The sequence below is a fragment of the Pleurodeles waltl genome, chromosome 1_2, assembly GCF_031143425.1.
Source record: "Pleurodeles waltl isolate 20211129_DDA chromosome 1_2, aPleWal1.hap1.20221129, whole genome shotgun sequence".
NCBI classification, from domain to species: Eukaryota; Metazoa; Chordata; class Amphibia; order Caudata; family Salamandridae; genus Pleurodeles; species Pleurodeles waltl.
In genome coordinates, this window is record NC_090437.1 from 84,641,739 (window position 1) to 84,665,739 (window position 24,001).

Genomic DNA, 24,001 nt, shown 5'->3' on the forward strand with positions numbered 1-24,001 from the left:
CAGTAAGGGCAGTAGCAGAACAACGGTCACACAGGACTGTAGTGAGGGAGCAGGGGCATGGACTTAGACAATGGATGGCAAGGAGGAGTGGCGGCAGGATCAGCAAGCTTCGGTAGGTGCAGCACAATACTAGGCCAGGCCTTACATCCAGACCCCCCAGTGCACTACGATGGGCATCTTACTTAACGTTAAAACACTCGAAATTCACTGAAAAAAACAAAGGTTACAGGTACATTATAGTTAGGAAATAGAATAAAAGAAAACCTTAGAAATTCACAAAAAAAAAAACAAAGCTTTCAGAGGCGCTATAGTTAGGTTCAGATGTGGTACACGCAAAAAACCATAGAAATTCAACTGTAATAGAGTTATTTCAAGTAACTATACCTTGCGCCCTAAGGTAACAATAACTAGTGCCCTTGTCATGCACTGCTAATTGCCCCAGGTACTATATCACTCACAACATCTTTTATGACATCTTTGATAATATCACTGTAACATTTGCAGTAAAATTATTAATGAGAAAACTGTGCACGACGAGGGCACGAGTTATTTACCCAATCGGGTTCCCCTCCCCATGGAAAACCAGTCTTACTTTGGCGTGGAGTGGAGTATATAATAGTCGAATATAGCTAATGAGTTTGGGTCCGAATTGTAGGTGTGGCAGTAGTGTGAAGTAATACTCACAGTCCACAGAGTCAAAAGCTTTTTTGAAGTCGACCTTAAGAAGGGCATGGTGTGCCTGGAGGCAAGTGCTCAATGGCATTGTGGACCGGTCTGATATTGTGCCACGTGGCCCTTCAGGGTGTAAACCTGGACTGGCCAGGGTGTGTTAACACCCTGCTCACCTTCAACAACCTGTTGGCCAACACTTCAGCCCAGATTTTACATAGGTGTTCAATGACTCAATCGGCAGATACTCCTCACAACGCGTACCCGCTTGACCTGGCTTAAGAAGCACCATAATATCTGCTACCTGAAGATCCCTAGGTAGGCACCTCTTGGAAGGTCCGTACAAGCAGCAGGCCCACTTGGGGCCACATAAGTTTCGAGAATTCTGCTGGGTACCCATCGGGGCTGGGCCCTTTGCCCAGCTGGAGCTGGGCCAGGGCTGCTCCCATTTCTTCTGTAGTGATGTCCGCTTCCAGCATTTTTCCTATGTGCACCGTCAAGCTTAGTTGTCGGGAGGTCAGCTGTGAAGCTCCCAAAATCATCCCTTCTCTCCTTGAGATGGGCACTATATAGTTGCCTGTTGCTGTCTGTGGCGCCCGGGCCACCTTAGGTATCAATCAACAATATAGGGCTGTTCGCATTGTGGGGCGTGCACAACCAATGAAGGACCTTACTAGACTTATCACCCCATTGATACACCAGACTGCGCATAGCTAGCCAATCTGCCCGAGCCTCCTGTAGGTGTCCTGGTGTAAAAGCATGTTGGCATGTAATGAACCCTTCAGGATCGGCTCTACTGCCTCTGCGAGGAACCAAAGCTCCAGTTTGCAAATGCAGTCTTCTAAGTCTGTGATTTTCTGTTGGGACCAACGTTTTTGACCACTGTTATAGCTGATAATGTCTTCACGCATGGTGGCCTTCATGCCCTCTGACAGGACCTCCGTGGATACCACGGACCTCTTTTTTTTTTTTTGCTAGATACCTTTTCCCCATATGGCTACAGGCCTTGCGGAAGTCCTCATCCTGCAGGCACCACCAGCTTAAGCGCCATCATGCGGTTGTGACCCTGGGCCCCCACATAAACGTATTTTACACAGGCAAGTAGTCTGACAAACCTCACACCAAGATCCAAGCTTTCAGAACTCTATGCACCTCTGTCATTGAAAGCATTAGATAAGCAAGCTTAGAGTAAGTCCTGTGCGGATGAGAGAAGAAAGTACAATGGCGTTCATCCAGGTGGTGTGCCCGCCAGACATCAAGCAGGGACATATTACTCATAAGGGTTGTGAGGGTAGTTGGCTGCAGTGCTGCTGCAGCAACAGTTGACAAGCGATCTGGACCGAGGTCATGAACATCACTGAAGACACCCCCAGAACCATAAGGGCTGCCATAAATTCCATAAGGAGTATAAGTAAGGAGTCGGCTCAGCAAAGTGCTAAACTCTGCAGCCAAGGAGGAACAACTGTGCTAACCTACCCCCCGCTCTGCAACCCGTCACCCCAGCTAATCCCCATCATCCAACCCTCCTTGAAACACCCATTACCACAAATAATAACAATAAAAACAAAAAAGGAAACATGTTGGGGCATGAATACCAATCATTTCCTACCGCCGCCACGTAATCTCAGTGTCAGTGTGGTTGTCCCTCCCAGTGTTTGTAAAGGTGAGCTAAGCTCACAGGGAATCAAGAGCCTCTGTATAATGCGTGGTCTGCACCACAGGCTGTAAAGGCAACTGTCCTGCTGGCGTAGTGCCCAGATGATGCGAACGCGGCCTTTGCTCTAGCTGTCGATTCTTACATCTGGGGGCAGAGTACAAGTCTCTCGGGTGCCTCGTACACTACCACTCTTTGTCTCAATCCCATCTGCCACCGACGCAGGTGTCCCCTGACTCCTCAAGTTGGGGCATTCATCTGCCCAGTCCCATGAGGTTTCAGGTGTGTCAAACAAGAGGGATTTGTCTTTAGTCACGCTGGGAAGAGAAGTATATGGCGAATGTTTGGTGCTCGCAGCTTCTACTTCACCTCCAAAAAGAAATGACACTTTTGCTGGACCTTGAGGGTGTAGTCCCGGATGACCATCACCATAAAGGACTGGAACATCATGTTTTATTGACTGCATTCTCAAACGTGAAAAGGCTGTTTCATTAGACATGCTTACAGCCCGAACAGCTGAACGAGATTACAACAAATTTGGCAGGAAGCTAGAACTTGATGCGCAGATAGTGGTTTTTGTGTAAATCCGTTCAGTTGTTTCGGAGATATCAAGGGGAAAATAATATAGATATCTAGAGACATGAAACCTCCGCTGATCCCACAGTCCCCGTGCTGATATCTGATTGGGACCGGCTTCAGCCCAATCCCAAAAAGAAAAACACCAAAATAAAGAAAAGGGGTAGGGTAGGAATACCCTAACTACCTTGGTCCTGGTGACTCCGCCAGGGCAAAAATGTTATATTTCTTTTTTTTGCAAACTTTGCTTCTAAAAAGCATAGTCTTCCGCCCTATTAGTCAATTTTGCCCCCGGGTAGGCCAGGTCCTGGGGCATAGGCAAATGAATGAAAAAGGAGGGGGGCACCCAGGGCCCCCCCTCACAGGGCTTTTAAAAGCTCTGGGGACCACCACCTCCCTGGGGCTATATTCGGTAAATATACAGGGGTCCGCACGGATCTCATTGGGCCTCAGGGACCCCCATCTCCTGGGGTAACAAATTAAAAATAGTTAGGAGGGGCCACACACCCCCCGTGCCTGGGGACCACCACCTCCCCAGGGCTACATTTATAAATATAGGGGGCCCACATGGACCCCTCCAGACCTTGGGGACCACCACCTCCCCAGGGCAACATAACAAAAATTGATGGGGGGCTGCACATATCCCCAGGGGCCAAGTGAAACCACCACCTCTCATGGGCAACAACCAAATTTAAAGACCCTCCCCAACCCCGGGGACCACCACCTACCCGTGGCCAATGACATTTTTAAAAACAAGGAGGGTCTGTATTTACTCGCACAAAACCTTAGAAAATCAGCAGTTATAGTTAGAGCTATTTCAAGTAACTATAACGCGCGCCCTAAAGTAACTATAACTTTTGCCCTCGCCATGTACTGGTAATTATCCCAGATATTACAGCACTCATAACAACTTTTATACCATCATTAAAAAATATCAATGTAACATTAACAGTAAAATCATTGAGGAGAAAACTGTGCATGGCGAGGGCGCAAGTTATCGTTACTTTAGGGTGTGAGTTATAGTCACTTGAGATAACCAAACCAATTACTGCTGAATTTCTATAGTTTTGTGTGAGTAAATACAGAACCTAACTATAATGTCTCTGTAACCTTTGTTTTTTTAAGTGAATTTCCATGTTTTTTAAAATTTTATTTCCTAACTATACCGTTCCTGTAACCTTGAGGTTTTTCAGATTGTTTGTTGTATGTCTATATATATATATATATATATATATAAATATCTACACAAAATAAGATTGACGATGTAGAGTGGGGTTTGTTTATTGATAGTTTTAGTGTATGCTTATTTCAGGAAATATGGGCCACCACGAATATGCATAGGCAAGGGTATATCTCGTTCTGTAAGGAGGCAATTTCCATCATCTGCGGGGAGGGCAGGAGGGGGCCTTATTACATGGATAAAAATTTCCCAGGGAGGCATAATGAAGGAAATACATGTTGATTCAGCTGACATATTAGCAGTTTCTATTTGGTTAAAACAGGGACCCCTGCTCCTGTGTGTAAATCTTTATAATAGACCAGGTCCCCTTAGCCAAAGTTAGAAAACCATTAGTCTTTTGAGTGCAATTGTAGTAGAGCTATCACTCATACATTTTATCATTTGCGGAGACTTTAATGTATCTTTAGAACCTAATTCCCTTTTTTCAGAGTTAACGCAGGAAGATGGTGCTATATGGGGGATCCCACCCCTCCCAGTGCTGAGGAAGTAGCATATGAGTAGCACTAAGGCATTGCAAATTAAGGATTTAATGCTGAGGCAAGGTCTACCGCCAGCTAATGGGCACGTTCCCTCAGATAGTCCAGCCAACCCTACATTCTTTTGCGGGAGCAACAGTAGCTCATAGATGTAAATATATGGCAGGAGAACAAGGATCTCAAGGTGGGAAAGCAACAAACAGTGATCATTCTCCCATAATGGTAAATTGGGAAAGGTGGTTTTCTAGTAAGGGGGGGTAACCCATGCAAGCAAGAGGCCACGCCTCCTATATTGGTGTCAAGCAACCAGCGTACTATCTATAAAATGGGACATTTGTAGGAATTCAGGTATACTAGTAGCCAGGATGCACGATTTAGTATCCAGTCAATTGCCAGGTTTATGTCTAACATTCACACTACAAATCAGACTATGGCAAAGCATGTTGAGCTTCTCGCCTACTTGAAGGACCTATTTGTTATGGATGTTAAAGGAAGAAGATTTTGGCAATGCCAATAAATGGTTTGACAATTGATGCAAAACAGCCAAGTGCAGACTTCTAGAAGCAATACGATATGAGGATAGATCTATGATAATCTTGGTGAGGCACGCGTATGCTGCTGCTGTTAAGACTAGCAAAGCACAGTGTGAGAAGGGCATGAGAAGGGCACACAGCAAGAATTATTAATAGCAGCGCAAGAAACCAATGCTTAATGGTTCTGGTCCTTGGTCTCCCATAATGGGTGTAATGAAAACTCTAGACCTAGTTGCCATATCTCATTCATTCATTGAACTTTATAGACAAGTGTCAGTTTCCCCAAAAGGACCTGTGAGCCCAAATGAGTTGTGCAATACAGGGGCGGGATCGATTACCCCGTTTACCATAAGGGAAACAGAGGCAGCTATGATAGCTCAAAAATTGGTGAAGGCGCCTGGGCTAGATGGGATACCGCCTGACCCGTTCAAATCTGATTTGGAGCTCTGAGGCCCATACATAAACTGTGTGTCAAACGCTCTTCTGGCAGGCAGTTGTTTTTCCTGTTCATAGAAAGGCGCAATCATCGAACCCATTTATAAAAATGGTAACAAGTCGGTCCCGGGCAACTACAGACCGATTAGTCCGATTAGCGAAATATTTCGGAGTTAGAGCACTCAAAAATGTTACTAGACATGACTGATATGTGTCTTAAAAACAATGTTTTCATTTTTAATCATGAAATTTATCACCAATTATGCGGTACTGCTATGGGAATTTCATTTTCCCCAAATTATGCAAACCTGGTAATGGGTTGGTGGGAAAGGGAGATAGCGTGGAGTAAAAATAATGAGCACTATGCTGAAAAAGCATTACTTTGGGTTCGTTACATAGATGATCTCTTTATTATTTGGAATGGTTCAAGGCAGGAATTTATGGAATATTTTGATACTCTCAATAACAATGAAGTGGGTCTTAAATTTACTTGTGATATAAGTAACACAACGATCAATTTTTTAGACATTACGATTTATATTGAGAATGACAAAATAGAAACGACAGTTTTTCGAAAAGAGACTGCATGTAACAGTATACTACATGGTAGAAGTTTCCATCCCAAATCTCTGATTAACAGTATACCCTTGGGTGAATTTATTAGAATGAGGAGAATTTGCTCCAGTGAAAAAGAGTCATTTTCAAAATGTCATCAAACGTATGAGAGATTTAAAACTCGAGGATACAATGAGAACATTCTCAAGAAAAATCTTAATTTAATTCAGTCTAAAAAACGAGAGGTCTTCCTGTTCCAAAATAAGGAGAACATTTCAAAAGAGCCAATAAGAATGATAATGCAGTTTACCAAAGAAAGTAATCTAATTAAAAACATCTTATGTAAACATTGCCAGATTATAAAACGGGATCCGGATTTAGGATCCCTAGTAAGCCCTATGCCTTTATTTTCATATAGGAAAGCACCCAGCATAAAGGATATGATTATTAAAAGTCATTTTTGTCTGGAGAAAGAACATACTTGGCTAGGGGAAACCCAAAAGGGGTTCTTCAAATGTAATCATTGCAAAGCCTGTAAAATTGGAAAATCATTGAAAAGGTTACATTTCCAAATGGACAAGAGTTGGCTATTAAACATAAGATCACATGTGACACAAAATTTGTGGTGTATGTAATTGAATGTCATTGTGGCTCCAAGTATATTGGGAGCACAATCTGTGCATTAAAGAAAAGAATCTTGGAACATATAAGAGCAATCACTCACAAGGACTTCACATATGCCACAGCTAGACACTTACAAACTCATACACAGAATGATTGGAGAACTTTGAGGTACTATGGTATTGATCACATTCCTGAGTATGAGAGAGGAGGTGATAGAGTTAAAAAGTTAAGGCGACTTGAATCAAGATTTATAATACAGATGAAAACTAAGGTCCCCTTTGGGATGAATAATGACGAAGAACTCTTTGTCCATTTGTAGTTTTAGCCTTATCTTAAAAAATACTCAATGCTAATGTGGAGGTATAGACTCTACCACACTAACATTTGCTCTTATCACCCTTATAATATAAGGCGAGAGAGATATATATATTATCTTGAAATTACTAAGTACTGACTCCTTTGTATCTCTTTTCTACAATTCAATGGCTGTATTAATTTACTGGTAAACAGATATAGTTATATATAATTATATAAATTAATCAACTAATTTCGGAGAAAGTTTTGTGCTATTTTCGGTAGCACGACAATAATGGTTAGTTTATTTTAAAAAATGAAAGAATTTATTTGGAAATTCAATTTATACATTATTAATTACTTACTTTTTACTACACATATTGATTTATTTATATATGCATTTACGATAATTTGTCAACCCATGGTGGTACTACAGTCATTGAAGTTAGAACATTGTTGTTTTAAATAAATTGACTTATGTCCTCTATCTGAAATGTAATAATATTCACATACATTACTTTTGTTTGCCTGTTGTATTTGTCGAAGGGTTAAGTGGTTTGGAACCACGAGTCCCAAAATGCACTGTTAAGCACTGTTTGTTTCTATAAATAGAAGCTGCAAGAGTAACAAGACTTTTCGAACTCGAGAAAGACCAGACGGTCGAAACGCGTCGTTCGTTTTATTTTTCCAGTTGAATATGAAATAAACGCCATAATTTTCACCCTTAATGGAGTGCACTGCTAATTCTTGATTTAAAATATATATATATATATATATACATATATATATATATATATAAAAGCTTGCATTCCTTCCGTATATGACTGTGAAAATTATGTTCCTAAAATGGGTGGGTCAAAGATACCCTGTTTGCTCTTTGCTGATGACACTTTATTATTATCGCAAACAGTGTCTTGATTGTCTAAGCTCTCAGGAGAAATTTCTGAGGTTCTGTGGAGACCATGGCTTGCAAATAAATAGTACAAAAATCAAATATATGTTTTTGGGTGACAGAAAGCACAGAGTCAAGAAAACTATATTGCTAGCTGGTGAGATTCTTGCACGAGTACCGGAATTCGATTGTCTGGGAGCTAGATTAGAGAATCCCCATAAATGGTTGAGTCAACTGTTAAGGTGTACCATGTTGTTTAGACAAAAGGCAGGGGGAGTCTTAAGATTTGCTGGAAGATCATCAAGCTTTCCCATCATGCCAGAGATAGAAATATACAAAAGCCAAACCAGAGGGGGAGATCTGTACAGTGCTGAGCTATGGGGTAATGGACAACTGCATTATATGGTAAGAGTAGAGAATTATTGTTCAAAAGCCTTGTTAAAGAGACCATTGAGTTCACACACGCTCCCTATTAGTTTGGACTTGAGCTTGCAATCTATTGCAGATATTGCTGCTTTGAGGCCGTTGCAGTACTGGATCAGGGTCTGGTCTACAGATGAACTAGAACCATATAGGGTATGGCTAAGAGGGCTCCTTGAGGCCTCGCATGTTGACAAAGTTGCGCGGTGGAGTTATGTAAAAAAATAGCATCACTAAATTAGGTTTGGGCTCCTATTGGTCGGACTCATTGCACCTCCCTAAAAATGCTCTACAGAGCCTCAAGGATGCATACTGGGCAAGTGTGCAAACGGTCGATCTAGCATCTATCTGCTCCATCTGATAGCTTAACAGATAGTTCCTATCAGTCAAGTGCTTTTATGAATTTGAACACTGTTTTGATATTACCTTACAGCCCTTAGCACATGCACTTTATATTAGATTTAGAATTGGATCTTTACCCTTATGTGATTTGACCTCCAGATGGAAGCAGAATGGTGGAATAACAGATTTTTGTCCTAAGGGATGCAAGACTCAAAAGAACATCAGCCATGTCTTATTCTATTGCCCTGCGTATAACAAGCAGAGGGCCTGATGAATTAGATCCTTCGCCTTAGGGATCATCATTCAGCCCTCAGGATTTGCAGAAGTAGCGCCCATGGTACTGTCGTGTATGCTGTAGCAACGTTTTTAGCAGCGATATATATTAGGGCAAAATCCTTAAGTACAAACAAACAATCTTAAAACCAGAGGGCTTAAAATTAACTTTGGAATATTCACATTTTTGTATATTTTAACATATTGTATATACTTTCATATTTTACTTATCTTATAATCCCATAAGGAAGCAGGAGTATGTATGTCATCATATTTTAAATCATGATGGTTTTATTTTTGTTTTTAATTCTACCTTTTATTATTCAAATGATTCAAAATAAAGGATGATGATGATGATATAGATAAGGTTATATACCGAAGGAAAAAATGACAACAGGATGCTCACCTTGTAGTTGGGTCCAGAGGGCCCGAGTTAGGTCTGCTATGTCTGTGTTGGTTTTCTCGTTGTGCACAAAGACCAAAGACCAGTGACCTTTGAACTAAAACAAGAAAGAGAGAGCAGCACGTGTATACAGCTTGTGGCTGAATTTCAAAATCTTAAACCAGATAACCTGGAATCAATACTGGCTTCTATCCTTGTCCAAATAGTTTGATGTAAATGCAAACATTTTATTTCACAGATCCTCCAAATTCTCTCATCATATATGAGAGCAATCTCAATACTTGAGCTAAGGTTGTGCCTTGTACTAGTACCTCTAATGTTTCATTTAATAGACTATAATGTTGCTACACCCATAATAAGAATTTGGGCCATGTTTAAGGTTTACACGACTATTGACCACTGACTTGCCTCCTAGTTCAGTAGTGGCATTGTCGTTGGGAGGAGAGCAATTAATGTTTTCAAGTTCATGTTTAAAATCTATCACTTTTAAACAATGTCTGCCTATAGAGTAATATAATCTGATGTACTAATGTGAAATGCTTATGCATGTTAAGGAAATACACCTTTTTTGAATTTTGAAAGGGCTATCATTTTATATTATGTTTGTTGCATGATATGCGTGCCAAATGTTTTCATGGCTTAGCTGGTTCACAGACTCTTAGTGACAAATCAGACCCTTGGCTCAGCTTGCCCTATTGATTTTTGCTGGCGTGACCACCTCTATTTGCAAATGGGGCTTAGAACATCTGCCCCTCAGTCACTTGTTAAAACGATCTGCAAAAGGCGAGGACTGTGGAACCATGACCACATGCACCAATTTTTCAACTTTACCATCAAGGCTTCTAGCAGCAGACATAAAGAAGAAGAGAATGCACAGTGAAAATATTTCAAATAAGTGATCCAAGGGCATGGACTCCAGGCCTCTGTGTTGTATGTGATCATTTTCATGATGTCCCAGAAAGAACTACCAGGCCCAGATGAGATGGGCAGGTGGCAGTTTCAGGGTGGTGTTTGGGGTGCGTCACACACCTGAACGCATTCTTGGCTTAGTTTTTGTTGGTTGTTTTCATTTCTCTAAGAGCTTTTCACTTCTTAATGTTTGGAGCTTAAATATATAGTGACTGGTTTGCCAACAAAATAGTAAATCTGCATCCACAGAAGTACTCATTCAATGGGTGTAAATCTACCACTTTTTGAAAAGCTGTACCAGTCTCAGGTTTCCAGGCATACTACTGGCTATCAAACATGCAAAATGTGATAGAATGAATGCTTGCAACTAGTCCGACCTGTGGCAATCACTTGGGGAAGCATTCCTACCCATTGTTTTAAACCAAAAGCACCACTCTAGATGGAGATCAATCTAATTGAACTCAGTATTGAAACTATTCCTTTTGGAAAAAGTCCATCCTGAACATTGGTCATCTCAGACTGCCACCTACTGCTTTTTTAGTTTTGTAATTTGAGGTTCACACCCCAGAACCCCACCAAGTTATCCTTGTGACAAAGGCACAACATTGTGTATTTCACAAGCAACCCCAATACTTTTTGACAACCTATTGGAATATAACGTTAGTGCTAAAAAAGGCTGGAGAAAGTCTGCAAATAGTGCAGGGACTGCCTCAAACAACCCAGATTTTCAGACAGTGTTAGGGGGGGTACTTAAAAACATGAAAAACTGTTTTCCAAATGAAGAATAAAAGGTGGAAAAAGTGAAAAGTGCATGCACTCCGGGATGGGTAAAGCTTATACCAGGCCAGTGCCACAAGCACAGTAGTGGCACATCAACAAAGTAATGCAGGGGCATCACAATGAACGTGGTAGGCCAGCAGGAAACAATATAGTAACTAAGAAGGAGCGCACTTGCTGGGGGCTCTGGGAGATGACAATGATCATGTTAATTTATTCCATACCTGCACTGTCCTGCACAGCATGGTTGTGGCTAAACACATTGTTGGTTCGACATGTTGAAAACATTGGTCAGTTGAGGATAAAGGAACCAAGAGGGCGGGTCAGTAAATATAGCCAGCAGGACGGTAGGCCAACTATCTCTCTTGCAAGCAATAGCTAGTTCTTTGAATTCCACTGGGCTGACAGGATGATATCCATTCACAAAGCAGGCAGGTGGGGGCAAGGAGTAGTGAGTAAAAGTTCTGATTGTCTTGTAGCCTCTTACTATTATGTACCAGTTGCAGCACATGTTGGTGGGAGTCACACGTGCCTGTGGCATCAACAAACTTCCTTCTGAACAGAGGGCAAGGTGATTTTCTTCCCGTTCTTCGTTATGCTTCATAGTCCCTACCTGGGTTCTGTAAATCTCAGGTTCTGTTATGGCCTGGTGCTAGGATGAAAGGAACTAATGTCAAGATTCTTGGCACCCCTGTGATGGGACCATGTGTGGTTTTGTCACATGAAGTCTGAATCCTTAGAAGGAAGTGCAGCAGAGCGGGAGAATGTATGGTAACTTAAAAAATGTTTGTCTGCTTTCAGGAGAGGCAATGTGTAAAGTATTTGTACATACACACATACAATGAGAACGCTACAAAAGTAATCCACACCTGTTTAGAAAAATAGCTAATATTTATCTGAATACAACAAGACCAAAATGACAAAAATCCAACATACACAAGTAAAGATGCAACTTTTTAAAGGTTTCAATGAGTCGTAATCCATAGGAATCAACAGTTGTATCTTTTTAGTAAAACGTACCTGGGATGCGTCAAAATCAAAGATGATGCGGGCCGCAGGGGAGGTGAGGGCCCCAAAAGCAAAGGGATGTGTTGCTTCCTTATTGCGCGGGGAGGTGACGTGTTGATTCTTTCCTTGCAGGAGAGGCGATGCGTTGGTTACTTACTGGCAGCAGAGGTGATGCGTTGATTCCTTCCTCACAGGAAAGGCGATGTGTTGATTTCTTGCCTCAGTTCCTTACTGCGATTTGGGGTCAATGAGAAACTGACAACCCAGGGACGATGCATAGAAAATCCAGATGTGTTGTGTTGCCGGAGGGAAATAAGTGCTGTGTCAATTCTCCAGTCACGGGACAGATTCTGCGTCAAACCTCTAGCTATGGGACAGGCACTGCAACAAGTTTTCTGCCACAGCGCATCGCTGCATGGATTTTCTCCTTCAGGACACCAGCTTATTCTTTCAAGGGCCCAGGGCCTGGAGTTGGCACCACTTAGCAAGTCAAGGGTCTCAGCAGAAGAGCCCAGGCACTGGCAGGGGAAGTCTTTGATGTCCCTGAGACTTCTTAACAGGAGGCAAGCTCAGTTCAAACTCTTGGAAAACCGTGAAAAGCAGGATGCAGAAAGCAAAGTCCTGTCATTTCACTTCCAGGACAGAAGCAGCAGGCCAGCACAGCAAAGCAACAGGCGGTGGCAGTTCCTCTGACAGCATCTAGCTCTTCTTCCTGGCAGAATGCCCTCAGTCCAGAAGGATTCTAACATTGTGGGGTCAGAGGTCCACTTCTTACACCCATTTTTTGCCTTAGAAGTAGACAAACTTAAAAGGAAAGTCTTTGTAGTGCAGAAGACCCTGCCTTTCCTGCTCTGTTCCCAGAAACACTTCAGGGAGTTGGAGAGTGCTTTGTGTAAGGACTGGCACAGCCCTATTCAGGTGCAATTGTCAGCTCCTCCCACCAGTCTGCCTCAGGAAGACCCATCAGGATATTCAGGAAATACCTTAAGCACCTTTGTGTGACTGTCTAGAGTGAATTCATAAACATCTCAACTATCATCCTGGCCCAGACATGTATTCCACAGACAGGAAGAGGCACAGAATGGTGAGGCAATAAAATGCCCACTTTCTAAAGGTGCCATTTACAAACCTACAATTCAAAAACCAACTTCACCAAAAGATGTATTTTTAAATTGTGAGTACACATCAGTACATGTACTACCTTTTAAATACAGTGCATCCTGCCCATGGGGCTGCCTTGGGCATACCTTGGGGGTGACTTACATGTAGTAAAAGGGAAGGTTTGGGCTTGGCAGGTGGGTGCACTTGCCAGGTTGAAATGCCAGTTTAATACTGTACACACAGACACTGCAGTGGCATGTCTGAGACATCTTTACAGGGCTACTCATCCGGATGGCACAATCATTGCTGCAGGCCCAATAGTGGCATTTGACTTACATGCCCTGGGCACACATAGTGTACTATACTAGGGACTTACCAGTAAATCAAATATGCCAATCATGGAGAAACCAATCACCAATACCATTTAGACAGAGAGTACTTGCATTTTAGCACTGGTCAACAGTGTCAAAGTACCGAGAGTCCTAAGGCCAGCAAAAACGAAATGCAGCACACAGTCAAAAAAAGGAGGTAAGAGGCAAAAAGTTTGGGGCTAAACCTGCAAAAATGGTCATTTCCAACAAAGAACAAACAATATTTTCCTACCATTGAATGTAACTGTGGAAGAATGGCACCAATGAGAGAATAAACTCAAAGCTTGCACAATACACAAAACTAAGAGACATGCATGGAAGTGGCACGCAGAAGTCTGCCCAGTGAATTATACATACCAGGATGCCACACCACTCACATCTCATGCCAGACAATACTTCAGATGAACCACAGGTCTTTTTGCAAACTTCACAGCGGGCACTTGAAGACAGGTTTCCCTCTCGCCAGTGATGATGGAATGTATCCTAGGAAAAAGGGCAAATACAGCAAAGGATTGAGGACTGAAAGGCACAGAGAAGAACATAAACAGAAAGTACCTTAGCAGTAAGTAACTTAGGGCCAGATGTAGGAAGGCTTTTGCGCCTCGCAAATGGCGAAAAACGCCGTTTGCGAGGCGCAAAAGCCCTTACACGATGCAGAAACACATTTTGCGAGTCGGTACCGACTCGCAAAATGTGTTTCCGGCTCGCAAATAAGAAGGGGTGTTCCCTTCCTATTTGTGAGTCGCACCGCAATGTAGAGTTGATTTGTGACCGCGAATGCGGACGCAAATCAACTCGCAGTTACCATCCACTTGAAGTGGATGGTAACTCATTCGCAAACAGGAAGGGGTCCCCATGGGACCCCTTCTCCTTTGTGAATGCTCACAAAATTATTTTTTCAGAGCAGGAAAAACCGAAACAAAAAGGTTTCGGTATTTTTTCTATTTGCAGCTCATTTTCCTTTAAGGAAAACGGGCTGCAAAGAGAAAAAAAAAACTGCTTTATTTAGAAGCAGTCACGGACATGGTGGTCTGCTGCCTCCAGCAGGCCACCATCCCCGTGAGTGCCTCGACTCGCTATGGGTTCGCAAACTGCGACCCACCTCATAAATATTCATGAGGTGGGTCTTTGCGACCCCATAGCGAGTCGCAGAAGGTGTCTGAGACCCCTTTCTGCATCACGAATTGCGAGTTGCAATTTGCGAGTCGCTATGACTCGCAAATTGCAAGTCGCAATTTGGCACTTACCTACATCTGGCCCTTAATCCACAAAGGACAGTAGGCAAACATTAATAATGTCTGGAAAAAACAACTGCCGCTGGCCACTTAGACTCCCTTATTGGTAGCATTGTCAGGGCAACCTCCAGTCTTACAAATGGCATGTTTCTGATGACAGATACCTTCCACTAAGGTCTGATATGACACCTTACATACAGGTACACTCGCGATGATCAATTGCTAGTGCATATGAAGTTATTCATATTATACTCAGCACACGTTTGTAGCCCAATTTTAACCACTTCTACGTTTTGAAGGTTAGTTGACAAAATTATGCTTTAAGCACTGGCATAGGCATGTTGGGATTTGAAGCCCAATATTTAGCCTGCGCCAATGCTATCGATTGAGTGAGGCTCCTGTCCACGCCAGTGAAGCCCCCAAACACCCCTTTTTTGGATGGTTGTCTTTCCTCCATGAATCTTCGTAAGATGAAAAGCAGAATGTCAAAGCATGACACCATCTTGAGGGTTGGGCAATCAGCTCTTGGTAAAATAGCTCCCACAATCTGTGCACAAAACTTGAAGTAGGATGTGGCCATTTCAACCTGTCAGATTAAAGTGTAGTGCGTAGCCATTTTACCTTCACATTGACCTATACATTTTATTGTGTCAGATTAGCATAACCTTTACACAACTGGTTTATGATTCAGTGAACAGACAGATCCCAGGTTTCCACATTTCTTGCTAATTAACTCAGATAGTGTATGTCCTTTTATAAAATTGTAACGACTGCTAGACTGTAGACAAGAACAAACCTGTACTGGGTGTATTAATCTCGCATGGCATAGGAAACTTTAATGCTCTGTGAATTAAGGTGTACTAAATTTCCTGCGACCAGCAGGATTTTATATATGTAACAGCCAGGTTACATTGAAGAAGAATGCAGCATTCCATTCTGGAAGAATCCGCCTGGGAGCTTCCCTTTAAACAACATCTAACTCGGGCAATACAGTAACTGGACCCAGCACTCCTGCCTCCCAAAACACCGTTCACCAATCCACCTTTTAGGTCTTGCCTAGGCAGCGCATGCACTGTCTCTATAAGGCATGCTGTATCTACTCTGTGGACCCTCCTTTTGGTGTTTTGCTCCCTCCCATCCTTTCAGGTTTAGCTATTTCTGTTTGTATATACCCCCTTCTTTTTTGTTGTTTTCAGCCCAGCCCAAGTTTGGGAATGTTCCCTTTTGTTCCTTTTAGAGTCACTTTTGCCAGGGTCCAGTCCCTGTTCCCTGTTTCTCTCTTTGGTTGTGCATCACAGAGCCTGCGAAACTGAGAATAAAAGTCTGTGACTGCATGTCCACGTGGAGCTGTGTCTTTCGGTGTATGGGGTGGGGGCATTCTTAGTATATATGGCCCTGGCATTCTGTAGTCCTTGACCATATTGTATGTCCTGGCACAAATGCATATACTGCATTTAGTGGGAATCATTTGGAATTAGAGTGGCCATCGCTGGCCTTGTGAACATCATGTCAAGCATAATGTTGGTTATCCCAGACATAATGAAGGCTTTCCCAGGCATAAAAATGGGCCTAGAATTATGTCAACATTCTTTGGCATATTGTGGACATCTGCCATGTGAAGTAAGTAATCCTTACATTATATAAAGGCAAGCGGGTGCATTGTAGGCCTAATTGGCAGCCTGCTATCTTCCTTGATATATGATGGGCATTTTTGTGACTGTTCTTGCCATAGTGATGGCTACCCCAGTGATAGTTGTGGTTATGCTTGGCATAAATTAGAAAAACACTGGCCTAATTGTGCCCCTATTAATACTGAAAGTATCTCTAGATAATGATTGCCATCCATGTAACTGTGATGACTAGCTCTGGAATAATGGTTACCTTGGTATAGGTAGTCTACCCTTAGCATACTGTGTGTATCCTTGGCTTAAGGGTTGCCATCCTAGTAAGCCTAGTGATGGCAATGTATGACATAATGATGGATCTGACATAACGGTGGCCACCTCTGTCATATGCACAGCATTGTACTTGATGGAAATAACCAGATGTCTTGAGGTGCTTGTCCGAGGTGCTTGTGTTCCAGGAGTGTGGTGAGGTTCGCCTGGCACTTTCGTCTGGACTGTTCCCATGAGAGTAGGACCAAGGCCGATTTGCATATGGCTGGTTTTGTCTAGAATGATCCAATAGATGAAAAACAATTGGACTGTAATGTGGCCACAGCAATTTCCAGTGGGTGAGATAAGATTAAGCGTTCCTTCCATCAGTTTGTTTTTGTTTCTTATTTGAAGACTTTTGCTGGGGTGAATTCGTTTATTTACCTTGTTTAAGCAATGTTTCAGTTCCTACCCAAATGCTACCAAGTTGATTCTCAGTTATAATACATTACTGTATGACTAAGAACCTACTTAGAAAGAGAAAGATGAAAAAAAAAGTAAAGCAAATGGAAAGTAGCTATTTACATCTTCAAAAATATTAGGAGACCATAACAAATTACATTAATTGATTATTTGAACTGCCTATAAAACCTATTGCTTGTTAACCAATGTTAGGGATTTCTTCCGGCAAAATACGCCTCGTTCTTATGCTCCCAAGCTTTTCTTGAGGGATAAGCCCCTAACACTGGAGGATTAGGCATGTTTTACACACCATACAAGTATTGGAACAGTTTATAAATGCCTCTCAAAACTCCCTGGTGAAAGCTTCAATTGGACTGTACACTAGTGCGGCTAATTACACCCTACTACATTGCAAAGTTCACCAACCATCTCGGACTAAAACTAATAAGAGCAGCAGGCTGTGAAAAACGGTACGATCTCCCACAGTGCCCATTCCATCCGAGTGGTTTATGTGAAAACTTTAAGCTTTAAGTTGGACTCTGATTTCTCCCTGAATCCCTGGATTACAGAGGAGCTGAAATACTGCCAGTGAGCTTCAGTTTAGAGTCCTACATTTGGGAACACCTCTTCTTTAGGTTTCATGATCTTGAGTGACTCCAGGTCACCAAGCAAGCCGTATTTAAGGCTCTTTTTATTGCCCACTATGTTTTCCCACCATAGCCCCTGATACAATTTCTGTCATAATTTCTCTGCTGTTCCTATATCCACCTGGTGTGGAATAATGTTTATTGGCCTCTTCACAAGGGCTAAGGGCGGTTGAAGAACCTTTTCTATTAAGTAACCACTTGCTGACTATCACCTCATCTCCCCTTCGGATGTAATCACTTTTTCTTCCGGTATCTAGTCCCTGAGCATCTTAGCGCCGGACGTCCATTTGAGAGGTTGAGCAGTGATGTGCTTTTACACATACACTAACTGATCGCATGCTTTAGCAAGTGAGGAAGCCTAAATTAAAACCTTCATCTCATTAATTCACTGTCAGGAATTTTGCCACTTTAGTACACCTGAAACAGTAGCTAGGTAGGCCTGGTTTGAGAATGTGAGAAGCAAATATTAGTGGTGGCCTTGCAATAACCAGAATGCTTTGATGGAAACTTACATGGTCTTGGTGTCCATCGTGGTGGCATTGACGACAATCACTGCAGGCAAATGGAGCACAATCTGTGTGCACTTGCAGGTCACACACTAGAAATAGGGAGGTAAGGAAACAAGCACATCAGGTAAAGAAGCAGATATGTCCTGAAACAAGGAATCAAAAATATAACACTGTCAATAATATAGAAAGTAAAGATCTTTCTAAAACTAAAGAAGTTGCCCTGGATGAAAATAATGGTGATTAAACACATCTTGAGAACTATAATTCACTAGATTAGACCAGCTGTATTTTTTCACTATTGAATCTGATGCAAACTTTTCACAAGAACCAATGACGTGTGGCATGGCGTTTTATGTGTTTTTATAGTCTTACATAAAAAAAAAACAGACCACGCTTTATGTTACCATTATTAATGCATGTGTGTTGAATGCATTAGTGTGTGGATCATGTGAACAGGCAGAAGAAAGGAACATGTCCTTTCTCTGAAGTTCTTAATTAAATACGGCAGCTGAAATGTGGTTTCAACGAGAAATGATCTTGCAAATTCTGTCTTGAAGGAAAACAGGAATGTATAGTGGCAATAAGCTTCGGTATACTTGCTTACATTTAAACGAGAGTATTGTTCCCTGTGCTGTGTACAAAACAGTAACCGAGCACAAGCTGCCCCCTCCTTCTTCTAAAGAACACAATGCATAACAAAGGAATATAAAATATTGCCATTTGCAGATGAATAATAAGTCCCGCCCCCCAAAAATTACTGTTGCCCACAACCTCTAACCACAGGCACAAATCAATTACTATTTCTCAATGAAGAACAAACTTCCAAAGTTATGTAAATATAAACTACTGTAAAGAGCCACAACGCTGACATAATCCGTCCTGTAAATTTCCTACTCTTGCACTCAAGGAAGAGTAGTAGTAATACACTAATAAACAGACTGAGAATATGCCTCACCCTAGCTAATAATTATTATTTAAAAAAAAAAAAAGCTCAATAATCCTGCCAGTGCATTAACGCAGTTTAAAAAGTTTTAAACATGAGTACTGCAGCTGCCATATTGCTCTTTTGATCCACAGCCACTAGGGGACTGTCACTGCTGTGAAACCCGTATATTGGTGTTTCTGCACAGCAGGTAATGAGCTAATTATGGCTGTGTGCTTCAAGTGTAAGGCTGCGAGCTGAGGGGATCACTGTACACATGGGTAAGGCCGGCAAGCATTCAAGAATCTCTATGCTCGAGGGCTTACCTCTGCTGTCCATCTGAACCCACTGCATCATTGCCAATGTGTAAAGCCCATTTATTGGGGTCCATACAATGTCACTGCTGCTTGTGCCCATTTCGGGGCTGTCTGTGTCTTCACAATCTGTTCAACCACCTACTTTTGGGGTGAGGCTGCCACAGGACAATGTTGATGCTGGTGTTCTAAGGCGGGGTGGACATCTGTCATAAGCAGGTGTGGTACAGTTGGTGGTTTCAGATGTACCTTTGTGTCACAGTGAGAGTGGAGGAGAGCATATGTTTCTAGGATGAGAAGGCACTAACCAAGAGGAAGCTAATATCCACGTGATTTGAATGATATACTATCAAGGGTCATTAATTATATTTCGGTACTTTCAGGGCTCAAACAAAAGTAGTACTGGTGTTTTTTTTTTTTTTTTTTTGTTGGTTGCTATTTTTATTTTAACATGGGGCTGAGAATCCTCCTTGCACACCACTGTTTCAGTGTGGGGTGGCAGGTTAAATTATTAGTTCACTTGGTTTGATTTTCACTTTTAGGACTTTCACTATGGCTCTGCTTAGTCGCGATTTTCTACTTACACCGATTTCATCAATCTGCATAAGTGTTCCTCTATCCTTTTATTGAATAAGCATATGATATAGTTGTACTGCTGTAACAAAACATATGAAGCATGCATGTAAAATGACCTTTAGCAGGAAATGGGCTCGCCAGGAGAGAAAAAAAAGTCTGAATTTCAAAGCTGATGTCTGCTGTTAACATGCATACATGCAGTGGGTACTTCTGAGGCTCGCACTTGAGCCAGTCACCCATAATTATCCTCAGCTGATGTGCTAATGGACCTTGTGTTCACGATCCCCAGTTAGTAAAGTTAAGAATCTCATCATTTGGCATGCAAATAAAGATCAATCAGGGTAGTAAGAAGAAGGTGTCCACAAAAGAGGGAGAAGCAAGTGGTGCAAACAAACCATGTGTTGCACAATCCACTGTAGTACATATTCCAATGCAAGACATTAATGGTGAATTGGTGCTCCTTGGCCACAGAACATTGTAGGATTTTGCAAGGGGGTTTCCCAATGTGTTCAATCTTATCAAAGATGAGAACATCTCTGAAATTGGGCTGGGTGGTCTGATGCTGACTGCATAACAAGTCACTAGAGACTTCCTTTGATTTGTCCGAGATCCATAAAGGAAATGGGAAATTGAGTTGGCATTCCCAGAACTTGGTTAAGTTCAATGAAAAGATTGCCTCCCTCTCCACTATTCAGAATGCCATGCATATAAGTAAGTTGGTCTACATAATCGAGCAATTAATGGTCAAAGCCATCAAATACTTAAAAAAGCAGGGGAAAAGTTGTTTTAGACATGGGCGGCCCTCAAAGGATTTCTTTGAAAAACAATAAAAAAAATAATTCATAAGCAACAATATTTTTTCTCTATGGAACAACAAAAGTTCATAAAATCTTTGAAGTAGAAAAGGAAATTCCATATAAGTACCCTAACGCATAAACAGCAAGATCTACCTTCAACTTCTCTACATTAAGCAGTGTTAATTGCCTCAAACTGCGCTCTAAAAGAGCACTAGTAGCAAACAAAATACCAGGGGAAACCTGGTCAATTTATGTTGAAAATTTATATAAATCAAACAAAGAAGCAGGTGAATCTGTGATGACCTATCAAATGTTAGATCCCATTCAATCCTCCTATAGTGACCAGATCACAAGGTACATAAGAAAAGCAAGCGCTTCGGCAGCAATAGACCTCAATGAAGTCCCAATTCTGGTGCTAAAACATCATCCTGAAATGTGGGATAAATGCTTGGTTCCTTTATTTGAATTCTGCAATGTTTCTGGTCACTTGCCAAATTCATGGAGGTGAAGAATTATCGTTCCTCTGCATACGAAAGGAAGCAAAGAAGACCTTGGAAACTATTGGCAAATTTTGCTCTTGGAAGCGGTGGGAAAGACTTTTGCACTCAACGTCTTGGAACATCTGGACAACTGGGCAAGGGAGCAAACATAATTCCCCTTGAACAATCTGGGTTCAGATCGGATCAGTCAGTCATTGACAATATAGTGATTCTACAATTCTTTTTAGATAAATATCTAGTAAGGAATAAATCCTTTTTATATTCAGGTTTTTTTTTAACTTTTCAACCACATTTGATTCCGTTGATAGGCCAACTGTTTGGTGGAAGCAGTCTGCACTTTGGATACCATGTGGTCTATTGCATCTTTTAGTGTCTCTCAACTCTTCTACTTGGTGTATAAAGCTCTTGGGGGGGAGAACTCATCTAATTCAAAACAGGAAGTGTAGTAGCAAAACATTATGTTGTTTTTATCTTTCTAATTTTTCCAGCCATCTTTTTCAAGGAAAAAATTACCACCCCAAATGTAGGCTCTAGACAACTTCACACGCTCCCCTATGCAGATGACATTGTCCTTCTAGACCAGACACCGCCATGTCTTCAATCTAGTACGCAGGGGTTACATAATTATGCATAGAAGCATTTTTTTTTTAAAGACTAACACACCACATTAAAAAATGTTAGTCTTTAGAGAGAAGAACCAAACTATAACTGTTTTTCGGGTAAGAAAGGCTAGAAGGTGTTAATAATTATACTTACTTATGCAGAACATTCTCCCATAAAGTACTCACTGCACTTTAGAAATCTGTACAATAAGGCACTGGTCCATGCAAATTCCTTACATACTTTCCATTACTCTATGGCGAAAAGACATTTTGATCATCTTATTCAGGTTCATAAAACTAAAGTTATGTCCACACTAATTTATGCTATAGAGCGTTTTAAATAGGAGAGAGGGGAAGATTTTATGAAGAGAATACTCAATAAGCTAATCTCTGTCAATACAATTAATAAGGCATGAGCCTGGAATTGTGAGCACATTTGTACAGCCTTGGGTGAATATAATTAGGTGGGGTTATTAACTGCTGCATACTGCTAGTACTTCGTTGAGATCCGTTCTTGTGGCAGAAATAAAGCAAGATTCATCTGATTATTCACTTTTAAAGGGAAATTCTAATAGCTCCTTGGAGTACTTTGAGTGTAATGGCGGTCTGTTGAGAGGATGGTCACAAGGGCAGCTACAACTTTTTCTTAGAGCTTAATCTCCCCAACTAGGCTACAGACTTGCTGAGGCTATTGCGCCTCACTGAAAATCTTTAAAACAATGTGTACAAATACGTTTATGGGATGGGTTCAGCCCTATTTGTCTTTCCAAATCTTCCACGGCATCAGACGATTTATTATGTACCTCCATACATGAATCATCCCTCTAAATAGTGTTTTGGCAAGGAGGAAATAGAATTCTCAACTATCTTCCATTTGCGACCTACGTCATACAGGAGACCAAGGTATGCTCAATGTTTTTCACTGATGTCCAGCACTGAAAGAGGCCAAAAACAAATATTTACTTCCTCTAATAAAATGATTAAGCCGGACTCACACCAGGAGCTAATGGACTTGTTACACAATCCCCCAAATGAGGTTATGTGTTTTTACAGAGTACAGATTTTGTTTTTTTTAATGTTTCCTGTCTATTTTTTTTAAAGGACACAATATTACCATCATTTTATGAGTGATAAGGGTTATGTTATGTATTGGGATTATTTATATATGCTGATGTAGATTTTACTTGGTTTAATATGTTGATGATTGCAGACCTCAGGTGAGGTCAAAAGTCAATTTACAAAATAAACCTGGAACTTGAAACAATTGAGCTGTGGGGATCAAATAGATGCAAATTAACTTTCCAGTCCTTTTTGCTGCCAGAATGTGTCCAATTTCATGGCTGCAAAGCCAGTACCCTGAGTGAGAGAGGCCTGGGTGACAGCTAGTATGACATACAGAGTAATTCCATTGATTTCAATGTTGTCTTCTGAGGTGAGGGCAGGGTTTGTAAAGTTGTTTGAGCTGTCCTTTTCCGCTCTCTCTTATTCAGGCTTCAGCATCATGAGTGCGTTCCAATTTGCAGCAGGTAGAAATAAGGTTGCAGATACCACCACCTATCACTGACAGCCTGGCTGGGTATGGAAAGCCTGGCCAAGGTTGAAGCCATATGGACGTCAGCCCTGCATGAAGAAAGAGGCAATCTGCTGATTGACAGGCAGTTAACAGATGGGATCGGCCACTTTCTAGAATACAATGTGCAGGAAGGGGACGGTGGCAAGTGAACCAAGGAGCAGTGGGGGCTTTGAGAGATTTACCTCCCACCTCCTACTAGGGAGGCTCTATTTGTCTACTCTGTCAATGGCCTTGGCCCTTGTTGCCTTCGCTGGCTCTTCCTCCAGGACCCACTGATTCATGTTTTGATAGGGTAGACATAATTTAATTTGTGTTTCTGCTCATCTTACAACCTTACCTCTCTTCCAAGAAGGGTAGAAACAAGAAAAATGCAGAGTAGAAACCTAGATACACCAAAGGTACCCCCTTGGGATCTGGAGATATTGAACAATGGGCCAG

The 24,001-nt window shown here is 41.7% G+C and overlaps 1 protein-coding gene across 1 annotated transcript in view; it reads right to left on the bottom strand.

Moving 5' to 3' along the window:
- The window catches only part of DGKQ (diacylglycerol kinase theta), an 848,589-nt gene that overhangs the window by 362,071 nt on the left and 462,517 nt on the right, over positions 1-24,001 (bottom strand). Inside the window, exons 4-5 of the mRNA XM_069236577.1 lie at positions 18,283-18,368; positions 13,910-14,035 (exon numbers count right to left, since the gene is read on the bottom strand). Coding sequence (XP_069092678.1) covers positions 13,910-14,035; positions 18,283-18,368 — 212 coding nt within the window. The remainder of the gene's footprint in view (positions 1-13,909; positions 14,036-18,282; positions 18,369-24,001) is intronic.